This window comes from Leptopilina boulardi, unplaced genomic scaffold (genome assembly GCF_019393585.1).
Source record: "Leptopilina boulardi isolate dan_hultmark-lab unplaced genomic scaffold, ZJU_Lbou_2.1 LbouV2_70, whole genome shotgun sequence".
NCBI classification, from domain to species: Eukaryota; Metazoa; Arthropoda; class Insecta; order Hymenoptera; family Figitidae; genus Leptopilina; species Leptopilina boulardi.
The window spans coordinates 801,581-817,994 of NW_026138017.1; the positions used below are offsets into that span (position 1 = coordinate 801,581).

General features: G+C 23.8%; 4 protein-coding genes across 9 annotated transcripts; 2 read left to right on the plus strand and 2 right to left on the minus strand.

Moving 5' to 3' along the window:
- The first annotated feature begins 178 nt into the window (after nt 1-178).
- Nucleotides 179-2,177, plus strand: LOC127290561 (cAMP-regulated phosphoprotein 19). Its single transcript, XM_051319238.1, has 3 exons — nt 179-485; nt 928-1,047; nt 1,132-2,177. The coding sequence occupies exons 1-3, from the start codon at nt 444-446 to the stop codon at nt 1,297-1,299; spliced, it is 330 nt and encodes a 109-aa protein (XP_051175195.1). The 5' UTR covers nt 179-443; the 3' UTR covers nt 1,300-2,177.
- A 106-nt stretch (nt 2,178-2,283) lies between these two features.
- Nucleotides 2,284-14,276, minus strand: LOC127290540 (very long-chain-fatty-acid--CoA ligase bubblegum). Of its 5 annotated transcripts, XM_051319187.1 has the most exons (13): nt 14,230-14,276; nt 13,672-13,772; nt 6,677-6,741; nt 6,500-6,554; nt 6,236-6,437; nt 6,025-6,159; nt 5,758-5,953; nt 5,579-5,680; nt 5,357-5,503; nt 4,801-5,276; nt 4,356-4,722; nt 4,161-4,286; nt 2,284-4,084 (listed from the first exon to the last, which is right to left on the minus strand). In XM_051319187.1, exons 3-13 carry the CDS (start codon nt 6,734-6,736, stop codon nt 3,890-3,892), a joined length of 2,061 nt encoding a protein of 686 aa, XP_051175144.1. In that variant the 5' UTR covers nt 6,737-6,741; nt 13,672-13,772; nt 14,230-14,276; the 3' UTR covers nt 2,284-3,889. The 5 variants fall into 5 exon arrangements, with proteins under 5 accessions (XP_051175144.1, XP_051175146.1, XP_051175145.1 ...); XM_051319189.1 differs by lacking the exons at nt 13,672-13,772; nt 14,230-14,276 and adding an exon at nt 12,657-13,052; XM_051319188.1 differs by lacking the exons at nt 13,672-13,772; nt 14,230-14,276 and adding an exon at nt 12,661-13,051.
- Nucleotides 13,747-16,379, minus strand: LOC127290562 (U6 snRNA-associated Sm-like protein LSm6). 2 transcript variants are annotated; one of them, XM_051319240.1, is made up of 4 exons: nt 16,222-16,379; nt 15,982-16,072; nt 15,684-15,867; nt 13,747-13,772 (listed from the first exon to the last, which is right to left on the minus strand). In XM_051319240.1, the coding sequence occupies exons 2-3, from the start codon at nt 16,070-16,072 to the stop codon at nt 15,719-15,721; spliced, it is 240 nt and encodes a 79-aa protein (XP_051175197.1). In that variant the 5' UTR covers nt 16,222-16,379; the 3' UTR covers nt 13,747-13,772; nt 15,684-15,718. The 2 variants fall into 2 exon arrangements, with proteins under 2 accessions (XP_051175197.1, XP_051175196.1); XM_051319239.1 differs by lacking the exon at nt 13,747-13,772 and having other exon boundaries at nt 15,642-15,867.
- Nucleotides 14,422-15,814, plus strand: LOC127290550 (protein TIPIN homolog). The gene is made up of 2 exons (XM_051319220.1): nt 14,422-15,263; nt 15,321-15,814. The coding sequence occupies exons 1-2, from the start codon at nt 14,435-14,437 to the stop codon at nt 15,491-15,493; spliced, it is 1,002 nt and encodes a 333-aa protein (XP_051175177.1). The 5' UTR covers nt 14,422-14,434; the 3' UTR covers nt 15,494-15,814.
- Nucleotides 16,380-16,414: the final 35 nt, after the last annotated feature.

Sequence of the window (16,414 nt, forward strand, 5' to 3'; positions counted from 1 at the left end):
TATTTTATTGTTATTCTCATATAAATTAGCAAAATTAATTTTCTATTGTTTTTTTAATTGTAAATTATTAATTTTGAAAGTATTCTTTTTGTTTATTAAAAAAAAAAAACATCTGTCGTAATGACGCAGGCGCATAAGTAACGCAGTCATGAAAATTGTGCCCATTAGAGCATATGACGCCGTTATAGCACTGTGTACTTTTATTGACATAAGATTTTTGCCAGTAATTAGTTTGCTATTAACAATTTAAAGAGTTTTATTATCATCAATAGACTGGAAACCTTTTTTGAACTCTTGCAAACTAAACAATTGTTTTTTTTTTTTTTTTAAAGAATTGCAAAATTTTTATTTATTGATGTGCAAGCAGAAAGCACTTTGATCTAATCGTGAAATATAGTCTTAATTAACACATTTTCCATCCATTTTCTCAATTTTATTTTAAAATGAGTGAAGAACAAGTGAAAGAACCTACTCAAACTGTTGAGGTAAGTTAACATAAATAATAACAAAAAAAAAGTTATGTAAAATACTTGAAAAATTTATTAGATTAAAATGCATTGTTGTTATTTGAAATTAATTTTTCATTTGTTATTAATTATACTATAGTGTTCTAATTGATTTCTAATAAAAATCATTTACATGTCACGTTTAAAGTGAAAAATTCCTCCTTTAGTTTGACTTATAAATTGACCCAAATGAATGAATCAGCAGGTTAGAACCTGCTCGCAATTTCTATATGAAAATTAAAATGACAATGAGTATATTATAAATTAGATATATAAATTTAAAAAAATAATCTTTACAATTTGAATTATGAATTTTATTTTAATTACTGATAATTATATAGTTATATACGTACATATAGTAAATCAATAGAATATTCTATATTTAAACTTCATGTATTCTTGATTTTTATTTTGCTTCTAGATGTCGTCTAATGATATTGAAAAAATTGAGGAGGCGAAATTAAAAGCAAAATTTCCACATGGCATTAATAGACCAATTAGTGGTCACTCGGCTTTTCTTCAAAAACGATTAGCCAAAGGGGTAAGTTTAAATTTTAAATTTAAATTCTATTAGAAATTCAAATTTATATTTTTTTTTTATTAATATTTTTATTTTTCTTTCTAGCAAAAATATTTTGACTCTGGAGATTATCAAATGGCAAAACAAAAAACGGCAAAACCAAAACCAACTGGAGTTTTGCCAACGGGAGACGCCATACCAACACCAGAATCAGTACCACAGAGAAAAACATCAATTATTCAACAAAAATTCAATACGTCGACGACCTCTTAAAAGTCTCGTGATGTTTTCTTTTTCTATTTATTTATGATTAGATTCTTTTACGTTACGAATAGAGATGCCTGGTGTTATTAAGAAGATTGGATGGTACGACTTGATCATCGCATGATTTAAAGGCATGTGGGTATTCTTTTTTTTACAAATTCATAATACGCTTCTCTTCTTTTTTTTCGTTTAAGAATAATGCATTAAATTCTAAAATTTATTTTAGAAAATTTTAGATAATGAGCAATCACTATTAATTTTTTTTTTTTTTTTTTTGTAATTTTACATGCTTTCAAAATTTTCTCGTCATCTCGTGTGCGATGAATAATCATAAGAATGCATGAGTTTACTTAATCCCATACTAATTGTAATATAAAATTAATAATTTATCGCCAATATGCAGCAAATTCGCGTATATATATAATGAATTTCCAGTGATGAAAACATTTAAAATTGTCGCGTAAATTTTAGGATGATAAAAAAAAATTAAATTCGCTGCCATTTAAAGTATAAAATAGCATTGAATTTAAAAAAAAGGGAATTGTAAACATTGTTGATTTTTTCTCTTGATTATAATATAACTTTGCTCTTTATTTTTATAAATTTTGATTTTTCACTATCTTATTTCATTAGAATTATTTTTTTTCTTTGTAAATTTCTGTAAAACTGTTAATATATATATAAAAAAAAAGAAATTGTTCACCAACGAATGGTTCAATTACTGTATAACACTTTGTAAATGCAATAGCGAATAAAATATGAATTAAGATATTTCACAGATCTGCATTTTAAAAGTTGTTGTGATGCAATTAGTGTGAAATTATTTTTTATAAAAATTAGAAAGTTAAAAAATTTTGACAAAAGTAATAAAATGAAAAAGTAATCGATATGATGTTTTCATAATATCCTTTCAAGTTTTATTTTTATTTTAACTTTTTTTGGCTGCTAGCACTAAAAAAAAATTGTTATCTATGATAAATAAAACGCAAAATATTAACAAGAAAATTTAATTATGAATATTACATATGTACATTATTATTTGCAATGGAGCATTACCAATTTTTCTTAAATAGCTATCGAGATTACATTTTGATTGCGGCTTATACTCAATTATTGTCATTCAAACATTGTTTTTTATTTTAAAAAAAAAAAAAAAAAAACAGATTTCGATTAAAATTTCAAAATGCTGCTCCATAAAATAAAAGTACACTGATTGGCCTGTCACCATTTATTGACTATTTTAATTTTGACATTTTTACTACAATAAAAGTGGTTAATACCATATTCGCTGTCGTTAAAGAAAAAAAAATCAACTATTTCGCGGAGTTTTTTTAAATTTTATTTTGTCTAAATAGTATCCTTCAATAATGATATGTGTGGTCGACGACAGTAAAATCCGTTAATTGGACCCTTAAATATTAATTACGAATTGTTCTTATAAGCAATTTTTCATTTTCTATATAAAAATGCAATTCTTTTTGGAATTGCATTGAGTATAAAAAAGTATTTAGAATTATCCTTAACTATTACATAAAAGCTTTTAAATAGAAACAAAACTTTTCGTAAAATTTTTGCTCTTTTTTTTCATCTCTAATTGCTTTTTTGTACAAACGAAATTTTTTAAGTACAAATTCGCAAATACATATATATAATATATAATATTACATATATATTGCAAAAACTTCTAATTTAAATTGTTCGTCGATCACAGTTTTCATTTTAAAGAATAAATAAACAATCCTCAACCTTGAATTTATTTATACGCCATTTTTTTTTTTAAATTCATCCAGAAAAAATTGTGCAATTTTTTTTTTATAACTTCAAATACTGCATGATTTTTTGAGTTTTTGACTCTCGTCAATGAAAAATTGATTTTTAACCCACCCCTTCTTTCAGCAACAAGGCACGTTATGTTATGTTATTTTTTTTTTTTAAGATTAGACTGGACTTTTTCAAAAGCACATTATCGTTCAGTTGCTTTTTCATCGACGATTAAATGAAAAAAAAGAACCTTGTTTCAGAAAAATTCTTTTTTAACACAAAAGAATTTTTCCGTGGAAATTATTTACAATTTTATAACAAGGTCTTTTTTTTAACGATTATTATATTTTATATAGAGAAACATCGATCATCATCATGAGTATTCGAGATAATGAAGTCTCGTACAAATTTCCAAATAATAAATTTAAAATAATTATACATAATCATTTGATAAAATAAATCTCAAAATATTAAATAAATTTTTAATTTCAATTATAAATATTAATTTAAAAAAAAAAATAATAATAATAAAGAAAAATGTTCCTCGATTTTGTGTAAAAACTAATATTGGCGTATTGATTCATACGTACATTTATAAAATTGCATTTCATATTTATATATATTTCAAAGCCTAGACTAGAGCCTTGTCTTTTCAAAAAAAATTTATTTGAAATCACAAATGTGATTTTAAATTAAAGTAAATAAAAACAAAAAAAAAAAAGATACAATTCTTGTTAATTGAAATTGAAAATAAAATTATATGGAACCCGGCATATTTTTCGTATCTAATTTGATTTATCAACTTATCGTGTTTTAAATTTAAAAGAAAAAGTTGAATTTACTTATACATTTCTTCTATTAAATTTGAATAAATTTTTTGAACTATATTTCGTCTTACTTTTAACGTTGGACCTAATTCACCAGTGGGAACGGAAAAGTCATGTGGTAATAATTGGAATTTTTGCACCTTCTGTGCATTGCTTATCGATTTTTCATTTGCCCTTTCGATAGCTTTTTCTATTTCTTTATACACCTATGAATAATAAAAAAAAATTATTTACATTTATTATATTTAAAAAATTTTTAATTGGAGAAAAAAAAACCCTCACCAATGGATCACGAGTTTCTATTATATTTGAAAGTGTCGTTGCTTTGCTTCCAATTGATTTAAGCCACGTTTTTGTATCAGGCAACAATGTGTCTAAAGGTTCACCCGTATCAATATTCATTTCAGTCTAAAGAAAAATTTTTTTTATTAGAAAAATAAGAATTTGAAATTAATTTTTATTTAAAATTCTATTTACCTTTAAAGTGACTAGAATTGTTAGGAATTTTCTTCTATCACCAATTAACATTGCATTACTCAACGCTGGCAATTCTGCTAGCACTAAATGTTCAATGTGAATTGGAGGCACATTCTCACCACCGGCAGTAATTATAAGTTCCTTAATTCTCCCCGTGACATAGAGATATCCATCGCCATCTATTCTACCTAAATCGCCACTATGTAGCCATCCTTTATCATCCTTGGCTTCACGTGTCTTTTCAGGCTCATTTAAGTACCCCATAAAAACATGACGACCACCCATGCAAATTTCTCCTTCACCTGTATTATCTAAATTGTCTAATTTTGAATTTAATGTCTTAAGAGTAGGACCAACACTTCCCAATCTGAAAGAAAACAATGATTACATTTTTTTTTTTTTTTTAATAAATACTAAATTTTAAAAAAAGTTTTTATTAAATTACCTGTAACGATCGTTGAGGCTTAAGGCATGAGCACCGCTACATTCGGACATACCGTACGCTTCTAGAATGGGAATATCGAGGCTCATAAAATATTTTTTGATTTCAATACCAAGTGGTGCGGCGGCGGTGACAAAAAGATTACATCTATCAAAGCCCAATGCTCCCTTCACCTTATTAAAAACAAGCCATTTGGCAAATAAATATCCCCAATGTCGATAATCAATACCATTCATTTTATTCATATTATAAAAAAGTCCTTGAGCTTTTGCCCAACTTGCAATCCAACTTTTTATTGGACCATTATTGCGTGCAACCAATTGCATTTTTTCATAAATCTTCTCCCATACTCTTGGTACACCAAGAAAAATTGTAGGCCTTGCTTCCACCAATGTATTAACTAAACTACCTTTTAGGGCATTTTTATCAGCAAAATAAACCGTGGCACCAATCATCATTGTCGCAAATATATCAACCAACTGTAATTTCAAAATAAAATTACCTTATATATTTTTTTTATCTATTTTAAAATTGTTATTTTTGTAAAAATGATTTTTACCTGCGCAGCAACATGAGACAAAGGTAGAAAGCTCACTACAACTTCGCTGCCATTTTTAACTCCAATAGAGTCAATAATCACTCGTGCGTCATATAAAATATTATCGTGACTCAACATTACAGCCTTTGGATTTCCAACTGTTCCTGACTGTCAATTAAAATATTAAAAAAAATTAAATACATAAAAAATGGAAATTTTTATACAAATACTATTTTCTCTTACCGTATAAACTAAAGTGCAACATTCATTAACTCCCATTGTTCTAAGAATTGATTCCAATTTATCGTCAGATTCCTTCTTTCCCATTTCGACGACATCGTGCCACTAAAAAAAAAAACAAAAAAAATTTATAGAATTTATATTATTAATGTAAATAATAAAATATTTTCAATAATACTCACACTTAATACACTCTTGTCTTTGACTATTCCCTCGTATTGAATAATTGCTTTTAAATGAGGAAGATTTTTTTTAATTTCTAAAATTTTTTCCAATTGTTTAGCATCTTCTACTACTATTATATTTGCACGACTACTCTCGGCACAATATTGACATGCTTCAGGTGAATTTGTTGTGTAAATTCCTGCAGCAAATCCTCTGTGAAAAAAATCGATATTATTTAAAAAACTATTATTAATATCTTTTTACTAATTATTCTGATTTCTTACCCTGCATAAATTGCAGCCACATCTGCTATAAACCATTGTGGACTATTAAATCCTAAAATACAAACGCTATGATGTCGTTCCAAACCCAATTTTATAAATGCTTTGGCCACTAATCTCACTTGCGTTTCATATTCCCTATTTTTAAAACAAATTGTTTAATAATATTGGATTCAATAAATATTTACAATTATATAAAAAATAATATACAAACTTGTATGTGTAACTAATTCTTTTGCCACTTGGTTCAGGTCTCGATACAAGAGCAATATTTTCAGGATAATTTTTAGCTATTTTTTTTAAAAGTCCAGGAACTGAGATTGATTCAATTACATTATTTTTTTCCACTTTTATTCTTATTCGTCCATTAGCTGCAGTTGTCGTATCCACCTCTGAATATAAAACTTGATCGGGACCTGAAATACAAAAAAAAAAATTTATTTTCTGATAAAATTATAAATTATAATTAAATTCTTACCATCGAGTCCTGTTTCGCTCGCTCTGAGATACTGAACATTATCCATGGTTATTATCTAGAAATAAATAATAAAAATCAAAAAAAGAAATTTTCTCTATTCTAAAAAAAAATGAATTCAATTATTTGTTAATTTGAATTATTTTAACATTTAAAATAGTAAATAAATTAAAATCTCACCTTTTCTTTTTTCGTGAAGCCATTTAGAATCCCATTGGTAACTGGCTGTATCGTAGCCATATTATCTGAAAAAAATTATTTTATTGAAAAAAAAAATAATTGGAAATTATATTAATTTATAAAATTGTGTATAAACAAATAAAATGCTAAAATAAAGTGCACATTAATGGTCAAATTATATAATTAAATTACCTGATGTGTAAAGTGATATAAATTTTAATTTTGCATAAATTATTATACTAATTTTATTTCTACTCTTTTCATTCATATTGAAATTTCGTATAATTTGCAAATTTTTTAAAACCAATACCTTTCTATCTTCTTTCGTTTTCCCCTTATAAACACACTTATTGCTTTCTATTATACTGCATTATTTTTGCATATACGTAAACTAATTAAATACTATTAACATAAGTTTCTTAAATTGTCGTAAAATATAAGAGATTAGATGACTCTGTTTCCCATTGACAAATAATAAGCAATTTTATAATTCATTTTGTCTGGCAACCATTGTTAATTATTATTCATATAAGACGAGAATAAAAAACGTGACCCTGAGAAAATAAGAAAAAAAGAAGTTCGTTGTAAAAGAAAAAAAAGGGAAATTAACATTTTCTAAAAAAAAAAAAAAAATTTCAAATATTTTAAAGGAAAAAGAATAATTCACTAAATACAAAGCAGCAAAAAAAAAGGAAAGAAAAATACTAAAAAAAAATCTTTTATTCAAAAATTGTTAATTTTAACCAGCCAACTGCACTTCATTATAAAAATTAAATTATTCAATCAATTGCAATAAATTTAATTTTAATTTATATAATTAAAATTTAATTAATTCTTTTTCTTTTCTTATCTAATTCCTGTGTCTTTGAACTTTTTTTTTATTTTTTTATTTTTCAAGAAAATTATATTATAAACATCGCGTGTATGATTATAAAGTTATGAAATACTCTGATTATTCAACAGTTCGATTAGTACTTTATATATACGAAAGTGGAAAGATTATGTGACAATCAATACGTGTTCATTGACCGATGAATTATTGTATATGAATCGGGTCAAGAGACATCTTTTGTGAATGATTTTGGAGGCGAAAAAAAGTAAAATTGCATTTTTCAAAATAGAACCATATGAGACATTTATTCATAAAGTTTTGGCTAAACAAAAGAAATTATTTTTTTTTTAAATTAATTTAAAATATAAAAAAATATTAAATATTTTAATAATTGATTTATGATTTTTTTTTAAACTAATTTGAATTCAATTTTCTTTTATCATGTGTAATCAATTTTATACAATTTATGCTGTGCAGACAATTATAAACATTTCTGTTATAAAAATTCTAAGAAATCTAATTTAAATGAAAATAATTATTCAAAGTAATTATAAATTCAGAAGGAATGAAAAATAAATTAATTTTTTTTTTAAATTTAATTAAAGTTTTATAAATTTCTTTTGAAATTTAATTTTCTAAATAATTTATAACAAAAATTTCGAAAAAAAATTAATTATTAAAGAATTAATTATTTATTTTCCATTGTTTATATCTATAATTTTTTATATATTATAGTAATATAATTAATTTTATAACATAATTTTAAATGACAAGGACGTAAAAAAAATTAGCTGATATTCAAAAGAAGTATTAATAATTCACACATTTGATCATTACTATACCTCAAGTAATGTACGGTCAAAGTACGAGAAGATATAAACATTTAGTGTTAATTACGCAAATGCAAACAAGGACGTAACATAAAAAAAAGTTAGCGAGATGTTTCTTGATAATTATAATACTTTGAAAAACTGCTTTTATGTATTTATATTTCAAATTCCAATTAAATCCGGAATTTTCAACTTAATTTTGTTATTTTACAAAAAAAAAATATTTCTCAATTAAAATATTATATTTGGTATATAATAAATTAATTTTATTTATTTAAATTATAAAAATGAAAATAATTAATCGAAAAATTAATTAATTTTCTTTTTTTGTTCATAAAAAAAACTATATTTAAATTGCAAATAATGAAAATTCAAATTGAAAATAAATAATTAGAAAACATAATTGCCAAAAATTATTATGAAATAAATTAAAGTACTGTTCAAAAAATTAATTAGTTTTTATATTAAGAATAACAGGGACATAAAGATAACTCTATCACGAGAGATTTAAATTATTTTCTTTAAATCAGTAAATAAAAAAAACAAAAAAAAAAAAAAGACATTTTGCACTTTAGAGATGGGATAAAAAAAATGTTTAGCGATAAGATACATATTCATGACACGAACTTAAACACACTCGTTCTTTAGGAAAAAAGAAAACTTAAAAAATACATAAATAATTCAATTGCCATATACCTTAGTAGTAAATTTTCATTAAAATAATTTCTTTAAACGAACTTTTTTCATTAGATAACTTTATCTGCAATTTTTTTCGCTTTTTCAAATATTTTAAATTTTTTCTCTTATAACTTCAAACGATTTTATTTTACAAATTTAAATTTTTTTTCGTTTTTTTTCAATTTAGACAAATATTTCTTAATTTAATACTGTATAAAATATTTAAAAAAATTTTTTTAAATATTTATAATAATTTGAAGAATCGCGCGTGAAACTTTTTGGAGTTATTTTTTAAATTATGCCAAATATTTTCAAATATGCTTGCAAATTTTTTTTTTTTTGTCATAACAATAGTTTAATTTATTAATAAGATTCATGAGATATTAAATATTTAAACATTGTATCTTGTGGCACTCCTATGACTTCAATGCCACGGTCGATGTTTAAAAATGTTCTTTTTATTTTTTTTTCTCAAATAATATGAAAATTTATAAACAGTTGCTTATCTTTTTTTAAACAAAAAATAAATAATTTATCTAGCAAAAAGATTTTTAATATAAAAATTAAATACCTTTATAAATAAAGATAACCATTTTTACGAACTTTTATGAAATATTAGTTGCGTCGTGAACTGTTTTTACAAAACTGGTGCTTGAAAGGCGCACAGAAATCAATAATATCAAAGCATCACCCCATATTATGGCGGTAAATTTAAACTTCACACCTGGTATGAACACCTGGTTTAATTTCGCATTTTTTACTTGTTTTTAAAATATTTTTTTATTTTTATTTTCCAAAAATAGAGAAAATTTTCAAAAAAAAAGAGACGAATGTCTGTAAATTTTTTAATTACTCTAAAAATAAATATACAATTTTTTCAATTGTTAATTATTTTTTTTTTATAATAATCAACAAGAAAAGTGACTTTGTTTGCTTTGAGAATAAGCAAATAATAATTAAAGCAAATATACTTTAATATTTAATTTTTCTTTTTCTCTTTTTTAACGATCACTAACAGTTTTCTTATTTTTCCCAATATCTTATCTTTTATAATGATTTTTATTAAATTTCCGCAAATAGTGAAAAATAAACAAACTCATCAAGAGTTTGCACATTTGACTCTTATCATTAAAACAAGAATTACATGCAATGAATTGCAGACAATAAAAAAAAAATAAAATAATTGATACGTTAAATGTATTATTAAGTAAGTCGTATATAAGATCTTTTGGTTTTCTTTTCAATCATTAATATATGACATTAATATTTTTACATAAAAGAATTGGATCACGTGTTGAAGAAAAATTCAGTAAATTAAAACAATTTTAAGATATATACATATTACATGACAAAAAAAAATTAAAAAAAAGACAAATAAAGTGCTATTACATTATTTCAGGAAATAAACAATTTTGTAAAACGCTTTTAATATTAATCAAATGAAGACATTATATGCAAAATTAAAAAATGTTTACTATTTTTCAAAAATACAAAAAATGGAATAAAAATTTTTTTTCATATTATTTTTTTTTCATTTTTGAATTTTATTTTTATCTATTATTTGTTTTTTATTAATAATAAATTTAATAAACAGTGAAGAGGGAAAAAATTATAATATTATAAAGAAAATATTTTTGAAATACACATAGGGAGGTTTATTAGATCAGGAAAATGATAATGGAATTATCTTTAGCTATATCAATGCGTACATTAGTCTATTAATATATGGAAAAAATTTCCTTCTGTTCATTTACTTGACCTTCTTCATTTTTTTAAAATCTTTTTTATTCAAATAAAATAATTTAAAAAATTTATGTTCACCTTTTTTTTAAATCACGCGATAATAATTTACATTATGATTATCTATAAAAATTGCAAAGTGAAAAATTTTTTCTTTCGTGTCTTATGTTCAAATTTATTATATATTTATATAATTTTTAAATAAAATATTGATACTTATTATTTAAAAAAAAAATAATTAATTAGAATGTAAGTATAACAAATAAAAAAAAAATGTAAATATGTACAATTTACAAAATATATAATATATCAGGTAATTGCAAGGGGGAAAAATTCATTTACTTTATGCTTTTCCGGAAATTGATTTAAGTGACACAAATTATTATTGATTACATATATGTAAATAAAAATTAGATGCATAAAAATTTAATTAAAATTCAGTCAAAAACAAATTAACCCACATTTGATTATAATTTTATATGTTGTTTTAATTACCAAACAATAAATGACCAATTAATATAATCACATTATTATAATAGACTATATCTATCAAAATACAGGTAAATTATTATCAAAATAAAGCTTTCATTATATTAATATTCAAAAAAAAATAATTGTAATATCATTTTCGTAAAGTTTAATAACATTATAATTTAATCAAAATTAATTAAAAAAATATTTCATAAAATTTTCATTATGAATTTCTAAATACATATTTTTTATATCAACTCTAAATATTTAAATTTATTTAAACTTCAATAATAATTGACTTATCTTAAAAAAAAAAAATTTATACCTAAAATGTCATCAAAATTTATTTCAGCTCAAAGACATTCGAGATATAAATATTATAAAATATTGATCTTAACTTTAAGTTGCGTAGACATCAGTTTACTTGTTGTCTGCATAAATCAGAAATTAATAGACTGAAATTGAGTTCTAGGGTAAATAGAGAATCTAAGGTTGTCAACATAACAATTATTTTAATAACAAAGTACTTTGAACAAATAAAAGTGATAAAATTTTCAATTGTTTTCATAAATTTTTTTTATATAAGTAACTCATTTATATTAAAAAAAATTTTCCATCACTTTCTCAAAAAAAAAATAAAATTATTATAAAAGCAATAACAAGTGACACCAAAAGATTGCAATCAGCTAATCGGTAATTAAGTTTAAAATAATTTTATATACGATTTAATGACTTGCGCATCTAAAATACTTGATTTATATTTTTTATTTTTATCAATTTCTGAAGTCTTGTCAAAATGATATAATTGTATCAAACATTATCATTTATTACGCAATTTAAATTTGAATAAATGCAATTATTTCAATAATCTTTTACTAATTTCAAATAAAAGTCATTATACGAAATTAATTATTTTGTTTGTTTTTATAAAATTTAATTTAAAAAAAATAAATTAATTAATGAAATATGTATTTAGCATATATGAATAATTTATTTTAATTAATGAATAATAGGTTAAAAAAACGTTCGTAAAAGAAAAAAATAATTATTTTAAATTACATTGTTGATATGTTACTTATTTTCAACTATGTAACAAAATTATAATTAAAAAAAGAAAAATATTAACGAACATAGCTTATCATAAAGTCAAATAAATAATTCTTTAAACGTATGACATTGTTACAAAAAGAAGTTACAATTAAGAAAAATATGATAATAATAATTTACATAATTATTATTATTGTCAATTATTACTATTTAAAATAAAATGCTATTTGAATTAATTTGCTAATTTTGAATATAATTCTAAATTTTAAATAAATTTCAGTGCATCGTAATTTTTATTTGACGTTTTTAAATGATTAGTCAATCATTTATTTATAAAAAGAAAATAAATAAATAAAAACCACATGTGTAAATGGAAATTTACCTACTTTGATAAATCGCCTGACAGTGTGTTGTAAGTAATTTTCGAAAACCTGTTCGTGAACTTGACCTTGTTAATTGTACGACTTTTTTTTTTTTGTATTTTACTAAAACAGGTTATTGAAAATAACAACTGATTTATTTTTTTTTTAAAATATGGAATAAGGAAATTATTTAAATAATTATTTTTGTTAATATTTTCGTTTGCCGTCCCGTTACACTTTGGAGCACTATGTACAAATGTCTGATTTACAGTTAAAAGTTTAGTTGCAGTCTGCACCGGGTAAACGTTTCATAGATACTAAGGTATTTATAATGTGGTGAGTGAACAGTCATCACTGTGTCACGCCACGTTCTTTGAATGTGAGCACACTATTTTATTTCACCATGCGGTTGAATGAAGTTGTACCACGTGGCGAAGAAGTCTGATTTGCAAGTGGCAATGGCAATGATTTATAAGATTATACTTTTACTTTCCTAATTTTTTTTTTTCGTCACTATTTTTCATCTAACACTAATTTTTCTTTATTTTCTGATAATTTCACTGATTTTTCCTGTTATTTCATTAGAAATAATTTAGTCAATATTGTACTCAATTAAGAAATGACAGAATTTCGAAAATACGGGTAAGAGGGGAATATTATCCCTTTCGAACTGTAACTTCAGTAAAAATTCATTCATATTAAATTTATTAAGAATATAATTAATTATATTATTATTTTCTATTTATTATTCTATGAACTTTAAATTTCACTTTAAAAAAAACATTGTGAAAACCAAAATTATGTTTTAATTAATTTCACAATAAAGCGTAAAAAATAATATTGAAATGTAAATTAATATTAAAATTAATTAACATAAATATAAAAAGAAATATATGTATGAGCAGAAAGAATTTTTCCAAAACAAAAATTATTATTGTTATATTTATATCAACAAATGTAAAAAAAAAAGAAATTTTCTTTAATAATAATAAATAAAAAATTGTTTGTTTTTAATTAATTAATTTAAAAACATACCTTTTACCGGTTATTTCTGCACTCATGCGCGTTATTCCGTGATGTCAATTTTTTTTGAGGTTATCTTCCGTTCAATTCTTTTTTTTTCACAATTGTTGCATCTGAAAATTAAGTAAAATAAATAAATATTTGTATTCTATCATTTTAATTTATAAATTAAATAAAAATAGAATGCCTGGAACGCCGATAAATGGTGATCAAAGCAAATTAAATAAATTGCAAGATGAACAGCCAAAGGAAGTGCAACAGAATGAGAATCTACCTGTTCGTGAATTGACACAAACAGATGTTTTAAATAAACGATTGTTAGTGTCTTTTTTCAAAAATATTAACGAGTGTGACGAAGGACACAGAGATACAAGTGATAAAGAATCCGAAATTATTGATAAAGATAAAGTTGACAACGCGGACAGTGACTTTCTAGAATCCTAACGGTTTTCCAGTAGAATGTAGAAGATTTCACTTTCTATTTTTCACTTCTGTTTTTTTTTAAATAATCAATTCATAATTCAAGTTTCTTTAAGAAAATTCCTTCAAATTATTAAAATTTAAAAATACCTTAATATAGCGAAAATATAAAATGACGAAAGGGCACGCTCTCTTGCACAAAAAGTAAGGTTATATTTTCTAGAATTTGGCGGGAAAGTGTCATTTCTATATAGTGACAGATCCAGGTTATTTCGTCTTCTTATTATTTATCATTTTGGATAGTTAAAATAAAGTTTTATTAAATAAATAAATTGTTTTCGAACAAATTAAAACAATGTCATTACGTAGAGAACAATCGGACGGTGAGGATGTTTTAGATTTGATCGGTGATAACGATAATCATGATGACAGCGATCGTGCAAGTGGAGATGAACTTCATAATGATCAAGGTCAAATGTTGGAAGCTCAAGAAGATAATGAAGATAATGTAAAAAAGGAAGTTACACCTGCTGTTAGACGTGCAAAAAATCTTGCACCAAGATTGACAACTGATTTATTGAAAGGACCAAAAGGTGTGCATAAAATTGAAAAATATTTTGAAGGTTTCAAATATTATGGTCAAGGTCGAGAAAAAGAGGATCTTGATCGTATTATGAAACGTATTGAACATTGGTGTCATAGAATATATCCAAAATTTAATTACGACGATTGTCTTGCAAAAGTTGCACATTTAGGCAATAAACGTGATCTTCAAGTATTTTTAAAAAAATACAGATTAGGCGACATTTCAGCTGATGATGATTTTAAAACACCGGAATTTGTTAATGATGATGACGACGATGACGAGAGACGAGAAGATGCTACACCACAAGAAGAATTCGATTTATTACTTGCAGAACAAATTGATAAACAGAGACAAAATGAAACGACTATTAATTCTTCGACTGCTTTTGATGATTTATTGGCATCCGTTAATCCTCCCGTTGTAACAAAAAATTCCGAACCAGAATTATCTGATGAAGTGAAACAAAGAATGGAGAGAAATCGAATGATAGCCATTGAACGAAAACAAGCAACAATTAGACGACTACAAGAATTAGAAGCTGCTAAAAAAGCCCAAGAAATTCCTGGTAATAAAGACACTTCGGTTCAAATGTCAACAGGTAATAAAAATAAAATTTAATAATTTTCCACTTGTTTGTTAATTAAAAAATTTGCAGAAGAATCTTCAAATGACGCTAAAACTTTGGACAACGAAATAAATCAATCACAAAATGGAGAAGAAAGAAATGAGGAAATTGCAGAAATTCAAACAAAATCTCAGAATAATGAAGAATTAATGACAACTGATAATGAGCATCAAATTCAAGACTCTGAATCAATGATTGAATAGATCAAAAGTATTTCAAAATTTTTAAAAGTTTAAAATAGTATGAAACTTAAATTTACATTACAATATAATCTATAGCGTTTATCATTGTTCTTATAAAAGGGTTAATAAATTATTGTTACCGTTGAACTAAAATATAAAAAAAACAATATGTATATTAATTCATGTATTCAAAAAAAAAAAAAATACTTACATTTAATTCATATTTAATAAAGAACTTAAAAAAAACTATGTTCTACGTTTTTGTGTGCTTATATATAAAACATTATTTCCACGAATAAAAGCATCACCGTATTTGTCTTTTAGTTGACCATTAACGTATTCCTCGGTTTGTTCCAAAGCAATATTCATGTATCCATCAAGACAGGCCAAGACACCTGTGAATTAAAGATATATGTTTATTAATCACATTTTTCCAATTAAAATCTTAAGAATAAATTATACACAAACTTATAAACATGCAAAAAAAAATTTTTGCATATAATACTAACCTCTATAATCAACGCCACTATTAAGTTTAACTACCACTGGACGGCCATGAATTTGTTGAATAAATTGTGTTAATGCTTCTTTACGACTCATCTACAAAATAAAATGTAAATACTAATTTTTTTGGCAAATAAAACAAACAATTGAATGTAGTATTTATAGGTTAAGATGCCGCTATAGTGACAGATTAAGAAATAAATTTGTAAATATTTTACACTTACTGATAATATGATAATACTTACCTTTTTAGAATAACTGGTTCTTGTTTTTGGGAAATAATTATTTATTTAAGATTATTAATATTAAACTTTTTCGGCGATAAAAAAAATATTTGACAACAAACACACTTTGGAATTGTTCGTAACTAGATGGCTCTACCGATTTCCGGTTTAAGGTTAATCGTTGTCTTGACTAGAGTCGTATCAGCAGTCAATG

Coding starts and splice junctions, on each gene's coding strand:
- LOC127290550 (XM_051319220.1), top strand. CDS start 14,435: ATGTCATTACGTAGAGAACAATCGGACGGTGAGGATGTTTTAGATTTG. Junction 15,264..15,320: donor TTCGGTTCAAATGTCAACAG/GTAATAAAAATA, acceptor AAAAATTTGCAG/AAGAATCTTCAAATGACGCT.
- LOC127290561 (XM_051319238.1), top strand. CDS start 444: ATGAGTGAAGAACAAGTGAAAGAACCTACTCAAACTGTTGAG. Junction 486..927: donor AACCTACTCAAACTGTTGAG/GTAAGTTAACAT, acceptor TTTTGCTTCTAG/ATGTCGTCTAATGATATTGA. Junction 1,048..1,131: donor AAAAACGATTAGCCAAAGGG/GTAAGTTTAAAT, acceptor TTTTCTTTCTAG/CAAAAATATTTTGACTCTGG.
- LOC127290562 (XM_051319240.1), bottom strand. CDS start 16,072: ATGAGTCGTAAAGAAGCATTAACACAATTTATTCAACAAATTCATGGC. Junction 15,868..15,981: donor TAGTGGCGTTGATTATAGAG/GTTAGTATTATA, acceptor TTTAATTCACAG/GTGTCTTGGCCTGTCTTGAT.
- LOC127290540 (XM_051319186.1), bottom strand. CDS start 9,609: ATGGTTATCTTTATTTATAAAG. Junction 6,742..9,587: donor GGTTATCTTTATTTATAAAG/GTATTTAATTTT, acceptor AATTTTTTTCAG/ATAATATGGCTACGATACAG. Junction 4,085..4,160: donor TAGAAACTCGTGATCCATTG/GTGAGGGTTTTT, acceptor TATTATTCATAG/GTGTATAAAGAAATAGAAAA.